Source organism: Neopsephotus bourkii, unplaced genomic scaffold (assembly GCF_033783945.1).
Source record: "Neopsephotus bourkii isolate Nb327-2 ecotype Australia unplaced genomic scaffold, CSIRO-AGI_Nbou_v1 NB_168, whole genome shotgun sequence".
Lineage (NCBI taxonomy): Eukaryota > Metazoa > Chordata > Aves > Psittaciformes > Psittacidae > Neopsephotus > Neopsephotus bourkii.
Window position 1 is genome coordinate 595614 of NW_026900684.1, and position 17654 is coordinate 613267.

The 17654-nt window shown below is 37.7% G+C and overlaps 1 protein-coding gene across 9 annotated transcripts in view; it reads left to right on the forward strand.

The window, feature by feature from the left end:
* EXOC1 (exocyst complex component 1) overlaps positions 1 to 17654 on the forward strand; it is a 32957-nt gene that overhangs the window by 309 nt on the left and 14994 nt on the right. For 4 of the 9 annotated variants that reach the window (XM_061370631.1, XM_061370583.1, XM_061370576.1 and 1 more), the window contains exons 2-10: positions 4293 to 4426; positions 5269 to 5399; positions 10667 to 10826; positions 11685 to 11705; positions 12429 to 12616; positions 13854 to 14081; positions 14315 to 14447; positions 14640 to 14749; positions 15271 to 15324. In XM_061370631.1, coding sequence (XP_061226615.1) covers positions 4303 to 4426; positions 5269 to 5399; positions 10667 to 10826; positions 11685 to 11705; positions 12429 to 12616; positions 13854 to 14081; positions 14315 to 14447; positions 14640 to 14749; positions 15271 to 15324 — 1149 coding nt within the window. In that variant the 5' untranslated portion in view covers positions 4293 to 4302. The remainder of the gene's footprint in view (positions 1 to 4292; positions 4427 to 5268; positions 5400 to 10666; positions 10827 to 11684; positions 11706 to 12428; positions 12617 to 13853; positions 14082 to 14314; positions 14448 to 14639; positions 14750 to 15270; positions 15325 to 17654) is intronic. The other 5 variants (XM_061370605.1, XM_061370622.1, XM_061370612.1 and 2 more) reach the window with 3 other exon arrangements.

A 17654-nucleotide genomic window follows, 5' to 3' on the forward strand; every position in this document is an offset into this window, starting at 1 on the left:
AGGCTAAACAGTGCTTATTAAGTAGTCTTACCGGATTGCTGTGTAGAATCTTTCCCATATATTTCGTGGGCAGGCTGTCTTTTGCAGCGGACTGAAAGACACGGACTCAGTGCATGATCTGCCTAAGTCGTTTATTCCTTTTTTCTTGTCCTTTTAATAGCTACAGTCAAGGATCCTGACTGTGCAGCCAGACAGGATATTCACGTACTCAGCAATCTCAACCCTTCGAGAACATGCAGACATTGTTCCAGAGTTCTGGAGCAGAAAATCATCAGTTGTGCCCCAGTGTTCTGTGAACAGATCAAGTCATCACAGTCCTTTCTCACACGCTCCTGCACACACTCCTTTTGCACACAGAGCTGTGTACTTTTGAATTCCTGATAGTGGTTGGCCAAGGACCCGTTCTGATTTATAATTCGCTTTTGGAGAGGCGTGATAGAGACATGATTGCATGTCCTGCACATCCTCAGTTTTGAAGCATTCCCACAGTCTGTGATGTCATATTTTTGTTAGATTTCATGTACCTGAGGCCTTGTCAGTAACAGTGCTGGAAAAAAGAAAATAAGAAGCAGCAATATGTAAAGGGACTTACTAGAGTCTGGTGTGGTCTCAGCTCTCTTGAAGCGTTTTTCTGAGGAAGCAGCTTTGTCTCTAGCTCCTTGTGCTTAATTCTGTGCTCCTTTGGGACAACGGGATTAATGTATGAGGAACTTAATGATGTGCTTGGTCTTGGCACGTTCTGAAGGTGGTTGAGTTTGTAACAGAAGTTGGACTGTACATCAGAACAAATCTTTGATCTCAGGTTTAATGTGTCTTATGGGAAAGGTGCATTCTGCACAACCTAAACAGTTCGTGTAGCTGTGAAGTGGGAGAGTTAGCAAGTTGCAGCAGTCTGAATGTGACTTAGAGCAGAAAGTAAAATCCTAAATCAGGAGGATGTTTCTGAAGTGCAGCACCTTGTTGGTGTTTTGTGTGTTCATCTTGCGCACCTGTGGAAGAGTAACAGGAATGATAACATGATGCAATTTGGGAAACAAAAGATGGGCCCAGCAATTGATGAAAGAGGAAGAAAATTGTTAGGCAGCAGCTATGGAGTGTTATATTGCCATGAGGGTGTCATATAAACAGCATCTCTTTGGATGCCCCAAGCTCCATGCACTTGACAGTACTGATTCCAGCTTGGTGTGTTGGCCTTGTTTTCCCAACACTTTGGGGTTACTGATCTTCACTAAAATGAAAGATGTGGTGGTGGCCATCTGAGCTGAGGTACAGTGGGACATTAAAGAAAATTCAGCACCATTTTAGTTTCAAGTGCCAAGAGAACCTTTTTGGTTTTGCTATGTGTTTGTCAGAGGGAGCAACCTGGGCACCCCAAAGAGAAAAATGCAACCTAAAATTTAACTCCACATATCATCTCAGCATCAGGCAGTGTGTACCATGTATTGTATATTAATCCTGTTATTAACCCTGGAGAATTTTGAGGCACAAGTTCAGACTAATATTGGAACTTCTGTATTTAAGTAAAACCACTGAAATGTGATGTCACAGTGTTGCTCTTTTTTTTTAAGTCTACCTAGAATCTGTGTAGTGTGAGGAATTGTTCTGAATTGGGTGAATATTACTAATGTCTTAATTTTCTGAGTTTGGTGAGGGTTTTTGTTTTGGTTTGGTTTGGCTTTTCTTATTTGATTGAGCTCTGCAAGCTTGAGTATTGGATGATGTTGTGTCATGTATGTCATTCATCCCCCCTGCCTCTGCCCTAGCGGGGACTAGACTGCACTTTGCTAGGAAGCCAAGTGATTATGCTGAAATCTGTCTTGTATGTCTCTTTCAGAAGTTTGTGACTTCCTTGGCATTTCATTTTTGTTTGGTGAATGATTAGTTTAATGTTGGTCCTATCTTACCTCTGCTAATTCTTCACCATAAGTGAACATGCTAGAAGTACAAATGCTTTCATCTGAGTGTGTTGCATACATACTTAGAGGCATTGCCAAAGAAAATCAGGACTCTCAGTGGATGTTTTTTAAACAAGCCACTTGTTAGAGCATCCCACAGATTTGAACAGCTTTCTTTTCTTACAGCTACTTCTTTTCACCCTTTACTTTCTCCTGCTGCTGTTACTGCAGAGATGCATCGCTTGAAGGGGGAACCCTGTGAACATCTCCAGTTCCACCTCTCCCCACCCCCAATCTCTGCCTCCTTTTCTACCTCTCTGGCTCCCAGAAATCACCTGAAAACTCTGTTCCTAATGAGAGAAAAACTAGAAAGCAAACTTTTAGCTGTTAGGAAAGTACTTTTACTGTTAATGGCAGGTGCTTCTCTTGTATGCAGTGTGATGGTCTGATTAGGTGTGCAGCTATGTCACTGACATTAAACTGTGTCTGCCACTGTACCAGAAGGCATCAAGGGCATTCCTTGGTGGCCTTGTACAATCTCCTGTGTTTGCTGTTACAGGCTACAGGAGTGAAGTAATGTCTGTTTACTGTCTTTCAGCAAAAGTCTGCTTTTTTAAGATTTTGGTTAGACTACAAGGTTTAAGGTCAGTATTTGATTCCAGGAAGAAATCTCTGCGTTTATTACTGTACGTGATTACTTTCTTTGTCTTTTTTATATATCCTATTACTCCTTGCTAAAGAAGACACCATAATTAGTGTTCAGTTCCTGAGCTCCAGTCTATACATCCAAGAAAAGGCATCAACCTAGTCAAATGTAACGGACTAATTTTTGCAAAATTTGGTGATGGCCTTTTCAGATTTAAATGACCCTGAAGTTGAAATTTCTGCCAGCTACAAAGATGCATTTCTTTATTCTGCATTACTGTAACAATTGACAGACACTTGTTTGAGGATAAAGAGAGCAGCCTGTTACAGTTAATAGTATGTGGCAGAAAGAGGGAAACATGTCTTTGCAAAACATTAAAACACAAAACAAAGAAACACAGTGCTGTATTTTTAGAGGCTCAGAGATTTACTGTCTTAGTTGTGTATCTGTCCCCATAGTGTGTGTCTTCCAGGAATTGTTCTTGTTATAAGGAAGCTTTTTTGAAAGAAACTTCAATATCCAGAAGATAAATCTGACTTAAGAAAAAAGTTATTTAATTGTATTGCATGGATCCTCTGCAATATCTTATGTTTTTATCTATAATAATAATAATAATAAAAAAGTATTGCCTACTTGCTGAATAAAGTTATAACACTGTGTGTGCATATATATATACACATACACACAGTGCCGCTCATATATTAATAGTAAGTTTCTAGTAACTCCAGGGATTGGTAGTGATGAATTTGGCAACAGATATCCACCACAGATGTTCTTTATGGAGGTATTAAACCTCAGAAAACTCTAGTACACTGAGGTTTTTGTTTGCCTGATTGGGGGTTTCTATTTGCCACCAAACAGAATGTGATGTATTTATTCAGCTTTAAGAAAGATTTTTGAGTGGGATATTTGAGAATGTTGTCAGAAGATTGGATAAAGTACTAATTTGGAAGTTCTCTTCCAATACCAAGGGAGGAAGGAGTGAGGAAGCATACAGGGACATGGATCCTCAATCAGTTTTTTTCCATCTACCAGAAGACAATTAGTATGTGTATATGATACACAAAAGACTCAAAAGTAACAATTTGTTAGATTTGAAATTGTGGCATCTGCATGGTGAATTGAATGACTGCTGTGATAAGCTGTATCCAGAAATCTTGCAAAGCAGGGAGACAGAGACACTTTCTCCTTTTAAACGGAACATTCTTTTCAAATTGGTCTGCCCAACATGTAACCTTGAATCAGACTTCTGAAATTTTGATGGAAGGGTTTAGGTATTTTTGATGGATTCTGGAGCTTAAGTTTCGTTTAAGGTCATCCCTGTCAAATTTTGTGTGTTTTTTTTGGTTCACCTGTCTTAGAGATCTTTACTGGATCCCCGGCTTTCATACCCATTCTAGAATTCCACTAGTTAGTGAGAGTCTTTTGATTCTGATTTCAACTTTTTTTTTGTCCATGCCTCACATTCCCTTTTACTACTAAGAAGCTTTTTGTTATCTATTAAATTAAATGGAAGAATCATTCTAGTGTTGATAAATTATAGTTGTCCAGCTGAAGTAAGATGTTAAGCTTTATCTTGGACTTCTTCCTAAATTTGGCTGGTTTGCTACCTAAGTCATATTTGTTTGGATTCAGTTACCTGTAAAATTTAATTTCAGAAAACTGTAGTTGCTATAAGTAAATGACTGGTGGTGGTGTGGTGGGTATCTTAAATGTGACTGAATGTATTATGACTTCTTCAAATCTTTCAGTTAAGTGAAAATGACTGCAATCAAGCATGCTTTACAGAGGGATATTTTCACTCCCAATGATGAACGTTTGTTGAGCATCGTGAATGTGTGCAAAGCAGGCAAAAAGAAGAGAAACTGCTTTTTGTGTGCCACAGGTACATAGCAATACCACACTGTATTTCTTGTCTTCACCTTTTTCTTTTTTTTTTTTTTTTCAGTGCAATTGTCTTAGCATTATTTACAGTATTTGTTATTGCCCTATATAAAACAGATGCTTCCCATTGCTAATGGAGAAAGTCAGTTGTAGTTTATACCTCCATTATTGCTTCTATTAAAAAAAGAAACAAAACCCCATACTTTTATTCTCTATTGTAACTTGAAATGTAAGAATCAAAGTTGTCTGTGTGGGACTGGTAGGCTTTTGAAGCAGCGTTTATATAGTGCTTAAAAGGGGATTTGCTAGGTATCTAGGCTGATCAGCCTAAACAAAATGCAATATAGAGAGCTGGTTAGAGTCAGAGACAGAGGGCTCTGGAAAGGCACAGTAACTGAACTAAGTTCTAATGCTCTTTTGAGTGTATGTGTATTCTGTTCCATCTCTTCAAAATATTAGGTGCTTTAGGTCAATCAATAAATCAGCCTGTTAGAATTTTTTTTGACTGAGAAATCCCAGAAAATGTTTTTATTCTGACTATAATCTCCAATTACCTCTGTGCTTTGTCAGTTATGTGGCTATGGTCTGAGGTCTGCTGTATCAAAGATGCATCTGAAAATTGGGTTCATTACTTCATGTGTATGGAGATGTATATCTGGTTGACTGAGACTTAAACTGAGCTGTGGATATGGGGATAAAAATGTTTCCAAGGGCCTATTTTCATCAAATAAATGTTATGAAAACTTCCCCACAGATAACCAATTTCGAAAGTGGAAGAACAGCAGAAATAGATGTTGAAGTAACTTGTGTATTTTGAAATTACTCTTCTACTTCTTTTAACAGTGACGACGGAACGACCAGTGCAAGTGAATGTGGTAAAAGTGAAAAAATCTGACAAGGGAGATTTCTACAAAAGGCAGACTGCATGGGCACTTCGAGATCTTGCTGTTGTTGATGCCAAAGATGCTGTTAAAGTATGTGTAACTGTTTTTGGTTTAGTGCTCTGCTCAGAACATCCTTTTGGTTCCAAGTTAGAGCTAACTTCCCTGATTCTGACTGCTGTAAAGTTTAGATTGATAACATTAAAAAAAAACACCCCACCCAAAAACAACCCAAACAAAAAACAAAAAACAAACAAACCCAAACCCCACACAAACCAAACCAACCAACAAAAAAATATATGTCCATCTTACTAATGACATTCAGCTACATGTAACATATTTTGCTAGGGCACTTAAACCATTCTTAATGAGCAGCATATAAGCTTGAAGGTGAGCTTTTATAATCTTTTTTCTAAATCTTGGCATTGGCTATTTGTTGGAAGGTGTACAGTCCTGAGGTGGTGTTCTAAGATGTACAAACAGGCGGAGGTGAAAATTCTCCATCCTGTTTGTCTGGTTTTATGTTCTTTTAACTGGTGATTTGGAAGAATAGTGCAGAAAACTGTGAAGTTGGAAATTCTTTGATTTCCCCCTGCCCAAGTGTAGGTTAGATATACCTTGTTATTTATCCATATACTTGTTGGCTAGATTCTAGATTTTCCTTGGTGTTCCTAAATACCATGTTGGAGAATTCCTTCTTTCAGGTTAAGGTTCCTGCAGCGTCTGTAAAGAAAGAGGCTAAACACACACACGAACAAACATGCATGCACAGAGCTTTCACAACTAGTTCTAGTTCAGTTCTTTATTTGGTACAGCATAGTAATATGTAGAATACAGACATGGGTCTGAGCTGTGAAGCCAAACAGAAACTGCATCAATCACAGGGACTGTTTTCAGTCACTATAAATTCTGTTCTATAAACAGTCACTCCCTAGGCTGTTTCCAGACCGACCTTGTACCCAAACACTCTGTGGCTTGCTCCAGACCCAGGTGCACTATCAACAGTTATTCTTCTTTAATTATCTACGTAGCTTGAGCAGGATGGCTAGCAGTTCCCACATCTCCCCCTTTTTTGTTTTGCATGGTGAAGGCGGTGAGTACTTTGGCTTTGATTCTTAACAAGTCTTCAAAATGGACAAAAAGCAAAGCAAGGCGGTGCTGTCCAGGCTCCAAAGACAAGATCTCACCAATGTGTTGGCCAGACGTACTGGGAGTCTTGGGAACCTGGAGATAGATGCTGTTACTTACAAAGACACAGTCCTTGGCTTTTCTTATCCCCTTCTCTGCTTAAGGAGTCTTAAATCACCCAAGAGCCGTCTCTTGACATTAGCATTTAAGGATGGGAGGTTCAAATACTGGTTATATTATTATTAATTGTAATAGTTACTTATGCTAACTTTTGCTTTTTTACTGTTACGGTGATGAAACCTGCTTTAGGTGACCCTGCTTGAGCAAGGGATTTGGACTAAACCATCTCTCGTGCAAGCCGCAGGCTACTTGGCCTGCCCTTCCCTCCTGGATGGCCCTCTTGTAACAGAAGAAGCCATCCTTCACATCAAGGTCTGGCATGGCATGTGTCCCCACCGCTCAACACCTACTGGGTTGCAGCCAACAGCAGAGCTAAAGGTTCTTCTTGGTGGCAAACACAGAGGCCAACCCAGTCTTACTCTTGACTATGGTAGGAGGCATTTGGCCAGCCTCAGTCCTTGCACCTCGTTGTCAGTGCAGTTTCACCTGCCTTATCCAGTAACAAGTTGCTACCATGGCAAAGCACACACAGATTTACATTAGCAGTATAACTATTACAGGGTGCAGCAGCTTGTTGAAGATGCTAGTGGCAGTGGGGGACCAGCCAAAGAAAATTTCCTACCAGTGATGTTCTTCCACCCTGTTAATTTGTTCCATTACCGGCTTTATAACACTACCATTGTGATGTAGTAGGATCTTTCTAGCTTCTGCCTTAGCATTTTCTAGCAGCTGCTGCAAATTTACACACTCTAACATCTCTTTCACAAGTGACAAATCCATACGATACAAGGTATAATTTCTTATTAGCAACTGGATAGTAAATACAGGTGGTTTACACACAAAATCACAGCCTCTAATAATAGCTACATTGCAAGCACACATATTGGAATCATTAAACATGGTCTGGTTATAGACTTCATTAATTTGCATGTATTTATAGCATAATTAGCTGTGATGATTGCTAAGTAAGCTAGAAAAGCATTGATTGGAGAGGGCTCTGTGCCTACAGCGCTCATCATACTACCTGCAGTTTGATGTTGCAGTTTGATGTAGACTTTTCAGTTGTCCCCAAGTGATGTTTTGCAAATCATTCCTTTTTCTCTTTCTCTGTCTCATTCTGCTTGGGGTCTTCAAGGTTAGTTCCTGCATCTGAGGCATTAGGTTCTTCAATTTGTCTGTCCAGCTCATGGTATGGCTTGACAAACTTTGCAGGCAACCATCACAGACCTGTAGGCAGCAGAACACAAGCATACCCCCTCGCCCAGGTTATCACTTCCACAGGCCCTTCCCAGTTCTGTGGGCCCAAAGGATCATGATACCACACTTTAGCACATTCAGAAGGCAGGCTGTCAGAGCCAAAATGTCGTTGTACTGCAGTGACAGGAGTATTCATGGAAGATTGAGTGCAATTTGAAAACTTCAGTGTAGAGATGTCATTGTCTAATTTTTCTTCAGGGACTATATTCCCCCTTTTTTGTTTTTGTAGCATGGATTTCAGAACAGCGTGGTTCCACAGTCCCCTGGTCTATAGGGGAGTGGGGAATACCAGCGATATGTGTGACACCCAAATTGCTTTAAAAGTCGTGATAAAGCTAATGAGGCATATGCAGGGCCATTATCAGTTTTGAACTGGGAAGGAACTCCTAAAATAGCAAATGCTCAATTTCAATCACTGGTTTTTCAATTCCTTAAATACTATGTACAGAATACTTTCATGTACCAGTTGTTGTTGTCCCTGCCCATCTGTTCTATAAAATACAGGAAAAGCGAAAGCCATGTCTCCAATAAAATCACTATTCTCTATTGCTTTCCCCATACATTTTTGCATAAATGTTTTTGTAACCTTCTGGTTAACTGACGGCTGGTCAAATGATTCTTTATAGAGACCAAGCAAGGGAGATGGAGTAGGTTGAAGAGCATGAGGGCTATTCGACATGAATGCCTTTAATGGCATCAGAGGCAGGTATAAATTTGGCTTCTTTCCTGAATCTACGGAGCCAGGATCAAAAGGATCATCAGGCTTCTCAGAAAATATATTTTCATCCTTCTGTCCTTGCTCTTTCAAATTGTCAGTATTTTGATCATTTATTTTCTCATGTTTCTGAATTATATCCTCAGCAGTTTGTAAATTAGATAACGCAGAATAGACAAAATGCCATGTCACTATTAAATCAACAGGAACCTTCATAGTAAGGCGATTTCAAGTCTGTAAATGTTCTCCAGCTCTCTTCCATATCCGAGAATGAAAGGATCCTGTTGCTGGAAACCAGTTGCAATTTGTTTTGACCCATAACAAAAGATTCATTACTTGTCTGTCAGACAAACGATATCCAGAGGATTTTAAAATCTGTTGTAAAACTTTCACATATGATCTGTTCAGCTGATTCTACTTGTCCCATTTTTCTAATGCAATCCTGTAATCCCCCATTCAGTGGGTATTACTGACCTTTAACAGGCGAATGTCGGTACCAGAAATTCCCTGTTGGATCGTGCAGGCACTGCGATGTCGAGCAGTCTAGTTACCATACACAGGGCACCATTTGCAGCACTGTTAAAAAAGAGGCTAAACACACACACACACATGCACAGAGATTTCGCAACTTGTTCTAGTCAGTTCTTTTGCTACAGCATGGTAATATATAGCATACAGATACAGGTCTGAGCTATGAAGCCAGACAGAAACCACGTCAATCACAGGGACTGTTTTCAGTCACTATAAATTCCATTCTATAATCAGTCACTCCCCAGGCTGTTTCCAGACCGACCTTGCACCCAAACACTCTGTGGCTCGCTCCAGACCCAGGTGCGCTATCAGCAATTATTCTTCTTCGTTAGTCATCCACATAGCAGGAACAGGAAGGCTTGCAGTTCCCACAGGTTCCATTTAAAATTACACTGTCTTTCAGGGCTTTTTCTTACAAGACAGAATTCAGTAATTGTTTTCAGAAATATGCTGTAATGTATATACCATTCTAATGAGTACCTTTGAAATTTCCTTTCAAAGGTCAAATGTTGAATGAGAAACTCTCTCATACTAAAAAAATGTCAGAATTGAAGTTGATAAGTGCATCATGTTTTCATTTCCAAAGGTGATGCTGTGCAGCTCTTGACACAGGCCTTTCTTGTACTAGTTGTGAGATAACTCAAATGTTATGTAATGATACTGTTTGTTCAGAAATTCATGTGTCCTGGGTTCAGCTGTAATTATGTTTATCAATATAAGCTACAGAGAAAAGAAGAACAAACCAGAACTGCTTTTATTGTGTTGCACAGGAAATATTTCCCATCATGTGTAGTTTCATGTGCAGCCTGCTTCTACTAATAGTAGTGACAATGTAAGAAATAAATAATAGCCATAGCAGTTTATACAAACTCTGTAAATAAGAATTTGACATGTATCTGAGGCAATAATATTTTTCATCAGGAGGAGGCACAACCTGAAATGCTTGTAGTGTGATCTTTAAAATAGACTGTTACCAGTTACAGTCCATACTGAGTTCACAAGTGGCTGTAGAAAGTACTTTATTCAATTGTTATCAAAGTAATGTTCTCATTAGGCAATAAATCTAGTAGAAAATACTTCTGTAGTAGATTTTTACTGTAAAAAATACCAAATAGTCTTTTCTGTCCTGTTCAGTGCTATCAAATAGTATCATATCTATAAAAATACATCAAGCGCTCCCATGTTTTTTCTCTTGCTTATTCCCCTCAAATCTCCTTGAATTGTGTTGTATATGTTGTCAGTAATTCCAGCTTCCATTTTCAGTTTCAGAGTGCTAACTCAAGGCATTAGTCATTCTGAGGACAGTGTTTCAGGGCAGACAGTACTGTCAACTGTTTGTTGAAATTTACATGTCACTGTATTATGTGTTATTTTTGCCTTATCTGGCTTGACAAAACGTTGTCTTCATAGCATGGATTCTGTTTGTTTTACTTTCAATATTTTAGCATCTTCATTAAGGTGCATCAGGGTGCTGGAGCTGGTGTATTAGGTTGGCATCTGTGTAATTTAATTTTTATCCTGTCATCTCAATAGTTAAGTATGTAAGCAACCTCTGCTGCTCAGAGAATCATTTGACTGTTGGGCCTGTAACATATCCCATCTTTTGCAGGAGAGTCCTGAATTTGACTTGCATTTTGACAAAGTGTACAAATGGGTTGCCAGCAGCACAGTGGAAAAGAACACCTTCATTTCATGTATCTGGAAACTCAATCAGAGGTATCTTAGAAAGAAAATCGACTTTACTAATGTTAGTTCACAACTTTTGGAAGGTAAATGTCTACAACTGTATATTAAATTTAATAAAGTTTAATAATTATTGATGTAAAGCAAATACACATAAAAATCCTAATCCTGATGTTTTTCCTATTCAGTTTTAATTTTGTGTATTTTCAAAGTCTTCAGATAAACAAGGTGACTAGATAATGGATTTTCTGTTAGAGGACTGAGACAAAACGCTTCATTAATTAAGTTCTAAATATTGATAAGCTTATTGTATTTCTAGGCTATTCTGTTTCTTGACCAATATAAAATCCACCTGCAAGAACTGGTGGGTCTGATGTGTAACAAATCTGCTTTTGTCCCCATTTTCTGCTGAATTAGAAAAGAACTTTAAAAAAGTGACGCTTCTTACCATGAAGTACCATGATAAAGCTATGAGGGTTTATATGAGATTTCTAGTTTATAAACTGTGAAGCCTGTGTTAAATTCTGCTGGACCCTATTACAGTTTATGTGACAGATTTGCTGAGATGGCTTTGTATCTTGTTTGCTCATGCTGTATTAAATACTTTTGCAGTTACATTATCTTAGTAGTTAAATTTTTTTAGTAAAGCCCAGTGAGTAAGCGTATCTTATCCTAGGTCTGTCCAAAGCGGTTAAACTGTTGATATTAAATACTAGATTTGCTAGTGTGGAAGAACATGAATTCAGACTGTAGAAGGGGGAACATTCCTGTATCTTGGTGTTAACTGAAATTTGTTTTTAACCAACCTCTAACTTTTCGAGTTTGTGCAATATTAAAGTAGTCAAACTTACTGCCACTTAAAAATATACCCACTGTTCATGCTTTGTCTAGCTAACATTCTCTGCTTCCTTTCCTCTGCTTTTCCATACCTTTTAATTCTTCAGAACTGCCTAAAGTCGCAGAAGGTGCGTAACACCTTTTTCCTTTATTTTGCTTTGTAAGCAATTTTTCTTAAATAAAATGCCTCCCCCCCCGTGCTTTGTATAGCTTATCAAATTGTTAAGAGATAAAAGAAGTGTTACAAATTCCCTAAATACTTTCTGGCTGGACTGCATTAATGTTCTGTAAATGTTTGTCAGCCTTTAAATGGCTTGTTGAATAAAGTAAGCACTGCTGTGAGAAATCATAGTTTATGACAACAGTGGTATTAATTTCCAATTCAGTACTGATCTTCCTCCTGTGAGACTTACGTTGAGCATTAAGATACTATTATCATTATTCAATGATACATTTCTTCATTAACTTTAGTACGTTTTCCTATGTTCTATCTACCAAAAGAGAATCTAACTTCTAATGATTTGCTAACAAGCTAACACTATTGTATATTCTGATGCTGATTACCAGAATGAGAGGTGAATAACCTGAGATGAAATTTCTCTTTGTATGTGCAATATAGGAAGGTGGCCATTTGTATTTAGTCTATGTTGCATAATTTAGAAAACATCACTATCGGGAACCAGTTCTGGAAATATTAATGAAGCCTGTGGAAGACTGAGACTTGAAAAGTGTACAAGGGCGGATTCATTTACTTAAAAGCAGTTGAACATACTTAAGTATGTACTTAACTCTTAAAATGCTTGTGACTTTCTGCCCTTGATAGTGTGTTTTATTTCCATTCTCTACATAAGAATCAGTTCCAAGTGGAGAGAATCAAAGTGTAGCAGGAGGTGATGAAGAAGCCGTGGATGAATACCAGGAGTTAAATGCCAGAGAGGAACAGGATATTGAAATAATGATGGAAGGATGTGAATATGCTATTTCTAATGCTGAAGCCTTTGCAGAGAAGTTATCGAGAGAACTGCAAGTGCTAGATGGGGTAAACATTTTTTCTGTCATTCAGTGTGGTAGTATGTTGAACTGTTTCATTGCTACTGGCTGTGTAGCTTTCTTTGAAAAGGTAGCTAATGTGTGCTGTCACATACTTAGATGTATATCTGCTCCTAAGCAGAGCTACATTCTGTCTATTATCAGATGTTAAAGTATCTTCAACTTTGCTCTTTACCTTCCAGACCTTCTGGGGTGAGTCACAGGCTTTCAAATAAAGAGTTGAGAAGGAAAAAAAGGGAGGCATTTTGAAATGCCTCTTGAATTACCTTTCTTGAAAGGCAGGGTGCAGGAAGGGAGAGAGCAGATGGTCATCTCAATGGATGTGATCTCTTATGCCTAAAATATTGCTCTCTGTGTAATTAGGAAACACTATAAACTGTAATGACATTGTCCTATTCAGCTGTCTGTAACAGTACCATATTGTTTGCTACTTTGCTTTTTAATCAACCCAACATTCTAGAGGTCAATTGGAAACCTTAAGGAGATGCAGGGAAAAGTTGACAATTTCCTCAAATTGTTAAGTTGTATGTTTCTTTTGTATTTTGAAAATGGCTGTTGTCAAAGGGATAGGTCATCTTGCAACAGAAAATGTGACCTTGTCACCTAAGGTGTTTTTCTAGAACAAAAAAATGTTCCAGTGTATTAGGGATTACTGTTTGGTTTTTATTTTTGTGTAGGTAAATACTTCAGTTCTAAGAACTGAGTAGATTTGGGGGTTTATATCTTAATGGAATAAAGAAGTGTCATAGACTAAGGAACTGCTATGTTTAGTAACACTGAGAATTACTACAGGCTTAGAATCATAGAATCATAGAATAGGTAGGGTTGGAAAGGACCTCAAGATCATCATGCTCCAGCCCCCCTGCCATGGGCAGGGACACCTCGCTCTAAACCATATTACCCAAGGCCTCGTCCAACCTGGCCTTGAACACTGCCAGGGATGAAGCATTCACAACCTCCCTGGACAACCTATTCCAGTGCCTCACCACCCTAACAGGAAAGAATTTCCTCCTTATATCCAATCTAAACTTCCCCTGTTTAAGTTTTAACCCATTACCCCTTGTCCTATCACTACAGTCCCTAATGAAGAGTCCAAGCTTATACTGTTTCATTTCATTGAGAGTTTTGGAGAGTGTTTGAAAGTAATAGAAACAGAAGGAGATCTCAGAATGCATCTGAGATATAAAAATGTCTCTTAAAATGTTGTGGCTTAATTTTCTATACAGGCAAATATCCAGTCAATTATGGCCTCAGAGAAGCAGGTGAATATCTTGATGAAGTTGCTGGATGAAGCTCTAAAGGAAGTTGACCAAATTGAGCTAAAGCTGAGCAGTTATGAAGAAATGCTTCAGAGTGTAAAAGAGCAAATGGATCAGATTTCAGAAAGCAACCACCTAATTCATCTCAGCAACACAAATAATGTGAAACTACTGTCAGAGATAGAGTTCTTAGTGGTAAGCATTTTTGTTGCATTTACTGTGGTTGTTCATATGAGGTATATAATTCTTTTAGGTCACTACCCTCTTTAGCAACTGCATTTGAGGTTCATTTAAAATGTTGAGTTTATTTTTCTGTTTTATTACTGCACTACAGTAAGTTTTTATAGTGATGGAATCATTTATCATTCTTGGTTCAGCAGCATAGGAAGCTAACCTGCTTATGGACAGGACTATCTATTATTTTGTAGAATCACATGGATTTGGCTAAAGGTCATATAAAGGCCCTTCAGGAGGGAGATCTGACATCTTCTCGAGGCATTGAGGCCTGTACTAACGCAGCAGATGCTCTTCTACAGTGTATGAATGTAGCTCTTCGTCCAGGTAATGTTTTTATTAGACTAATCTAATATTAAAAACGTACTATGGTAGTGCCTTTGTCATATGTGCCTGTGCAACTAGTTTCAGGTTTTGTTTCTGTAGATTGAGAGAATAGTGACCTCTGGTCATTTTGGCTCACATATACAATACATTTCTCTGTATTTTGTACTCGGTGAAGTTCTTTTTTGTTTTTAGGACATGATATGCTTCACGCAGTGAAACAGCAACAGCAGCGGTTTAGTGACTTGCGTGAGCAATTTGCACGGAGACTCGCCAGTCATTTGAACAGCGTATTTGTCCAGCAGGTACTACTCCTTACTGTCTAACATTTTCAGTCACCAACTTTTCCTGAGAAGAAAAACAATCCACCTAAAATTGGGCATATTCTATAATATACTCAGTAAATGAATGGACTGGTAGAAGCACTTCAGGCAGAGATATTACTAAGCATGCCAAGCTATAGTTGCCTACAGAAGTCTTTTACATGAAAAAAAAAAAAAAAAGGCACCTCTTCCTAGTGGATTTGCTGTCTGTATTATATACATCATGTGATATATAAGGATTTCTTTTAATTTTAAAGCTTATTAATTGAGAAGAAAAGCACTGATTTTTTTAAGGGTTTCAGAGGCTGAGAATGTTGGAGTTCTTGCTGTTTGAACTTCAAGGGCTACAGAAAAGCCTCAGCAAACATACAAAGTAAAATGTCTAAACCTTGATTTTTGAGCATTATCTTGAAATATTCAGAAATCACTGTCCTGAGACTTGTTTCCTAAAGTCTTTTTTAGCATCAGTTTTTTAATTTCTGTATCTCTTTATCTCCAATTAGTTTGCTCAGAACTTTCTTCAACTCTGTAACAGGTCCCACTCTGTTTCAGTTCCAGTGAGTACATTGGGTTTGTTACAAGCTTTTCTAACTAATTTTATGAGCTTGACTTACCTAACTAGCAGCTGCATCTTTGGCTTTACAAAAAGAAATTTGTCCTTTCTGATTGCAGAGCATCAGACTTATGCCCCTTCTCACTTCCATTATTTTTATCGGCCCTCAACCTTTGTTATCTGTTTGTAACCTAATGTTCCTCTGATCTGATCTCCTGAAATTGCTAAGAGACAGATTGAAATGTACAGAGGAAAAATATTTTCAGGAAATCGTAATATGTGAACAACTGTACAGATATTGCAATTGCGTGAAATTGTAATATTTATAAATAAAAAGAATTTGATTTTTATACATATTAACACAATCAAAGTTTTAGAAGTTTTAGTTTCCATTTATTAGTCTGTGTGCAGAAAATGGAGTAGAGTCACTATGGATAATTGTATAGAAAATTGCATTTGAGATCACATGAATATTTTTCTTGCATATGAAAGTAGCTGTTCAACAGAATGCCTTTGCTGATGTTCTGTTCTGAGGGTTTTATTTATTAAAATGGTAAAAGATGATGATTATTGCTATGTAATACTATGTGTATTTGATGAAATACTTCTAAAGAGAGTTTTAAGAGAATCTGTTGCCAATTTGCAATTTTAAAAATTATTTATTTTTAAATTCTGGTACTAACAGTGGTCTCACGTTGTCTTTCATATAACTCACCCTGAAAAGTTCTGGTGTGCTGTTAGCTGTGAGGTATTGATTAACAGATCAGATAAAATAGAGCAGATAAAATATGTGACCTCACTGTAAGGTTAAGCAGGAAGAGTTCATTAGCTGCAAGAGATGAGCCTCTGCAAAGCATTTCTGCTTGTTGTAAAAGAAGTCTGTGTTCTTCATTTTGAGGTACAGATTCAAGTGTTGGAGGCATAACAGATTTTTGTCCATGTTTCTGAAAAGTCTAACTAGAGTAACAAATACTTCTTTAAAGTAAAGCATATCTTTATCTGCTTTATTTTTTCTGATTTCTAATTTAAAATGGCAAACAGAAACATGATGATGTCTAAGCAGCTGCTAATACAAGCAAGACATATTCTGATTTGGAACTCATTAGATGGAAAACCAAAGTTGCATTGACATTTTGGCCAAAATATATTACCTTGGAAGTCTGAAATTGTTCTTTCTCTTAAAAGCAAACAAACTCAATGCTGTTGTAAGATATTAAGGTGCTTCATCGCCTTTACATAAAAATGAGAATAAATCTTAAAGGTTTTAAACAGAAATGCAACTTTGGATTGCTGTTCACTGCAGTGTTAAAAACAGCAGTAACTGTTACTAACAATTAATGTACTTATCTTTATGGTGTCCTAATAATATTTGATTAACCTTACTGTGTGTCTATAACTTTTAACAATTTGTTATGGTTGGTTGGTTGTTTATTGTGTTGGTTTTGTTTGTGTTTTAACAACCAGGTTCAGCCTTGAATTAAAAGGCAACTCTGGGCTTTCCACCTCTGAAATGCAAAATAGCCTGAAGCTTTGAAACTATGAAATACTTTAATAACAAACTTGCAGTATCATTTAGTAACAGATCGTATAAATGTATGTGTAGTGAGAGGAAGCTTACTGATTAGATGGAGAAGGAACACCTTGAAGCTGCATAGTATTTTGGAGCAGACTTGAACAGGACATAATTTAGGGTAACCAGAATGGTTAGTCCTGTGGAAAAGCTGGCTTGGAAAGAAATACTTACCTTTGGAGGAGATTTGTCATCTAGATTTACAAAGAGTGCAAGCACTAGATAATCTTTAAGGTCCCTTCCAACCCAAACCATTCCGTGATTCTACAAAGTAGAATTCAAAGCTTTATTCAGAAGCTGGCATGTTTGCACAGAAGCATGTTTGCATGTTAGTCTTTCACAAATAGTATCAAGACTCGTCTCATATATATATAATCTGAATGTATTTTGGATGCTTTTAGGGCTTTTTTAATCAAAGACTGATCAGTAGCTAATACAATAGGGAAGGGTAAGACAACGTTGCTTTAATTATGACTTTGCTATGCAAACTGGCTTCTGTTACAACTTAGACATGGAAAGGCAGTTTTTAAACTCTGTAGCTTATATTCTGCTAACTTGTCATATCCAGGAAGTAACTGCCCAGGAATGCTGCCTCTGTCCTGACCTGTATAAAACACCTGCATGTTATACTACAGGAATTGGAAACTAATTAGGACAATCTTATTGTGCTGCCACAGCACAAACTATACTTAAGATGGAGTTGTGTTGCTGTATTTATTACAAGCCCAGTAAAAAAAGGCATTACAGAAAATATTAAATCCATT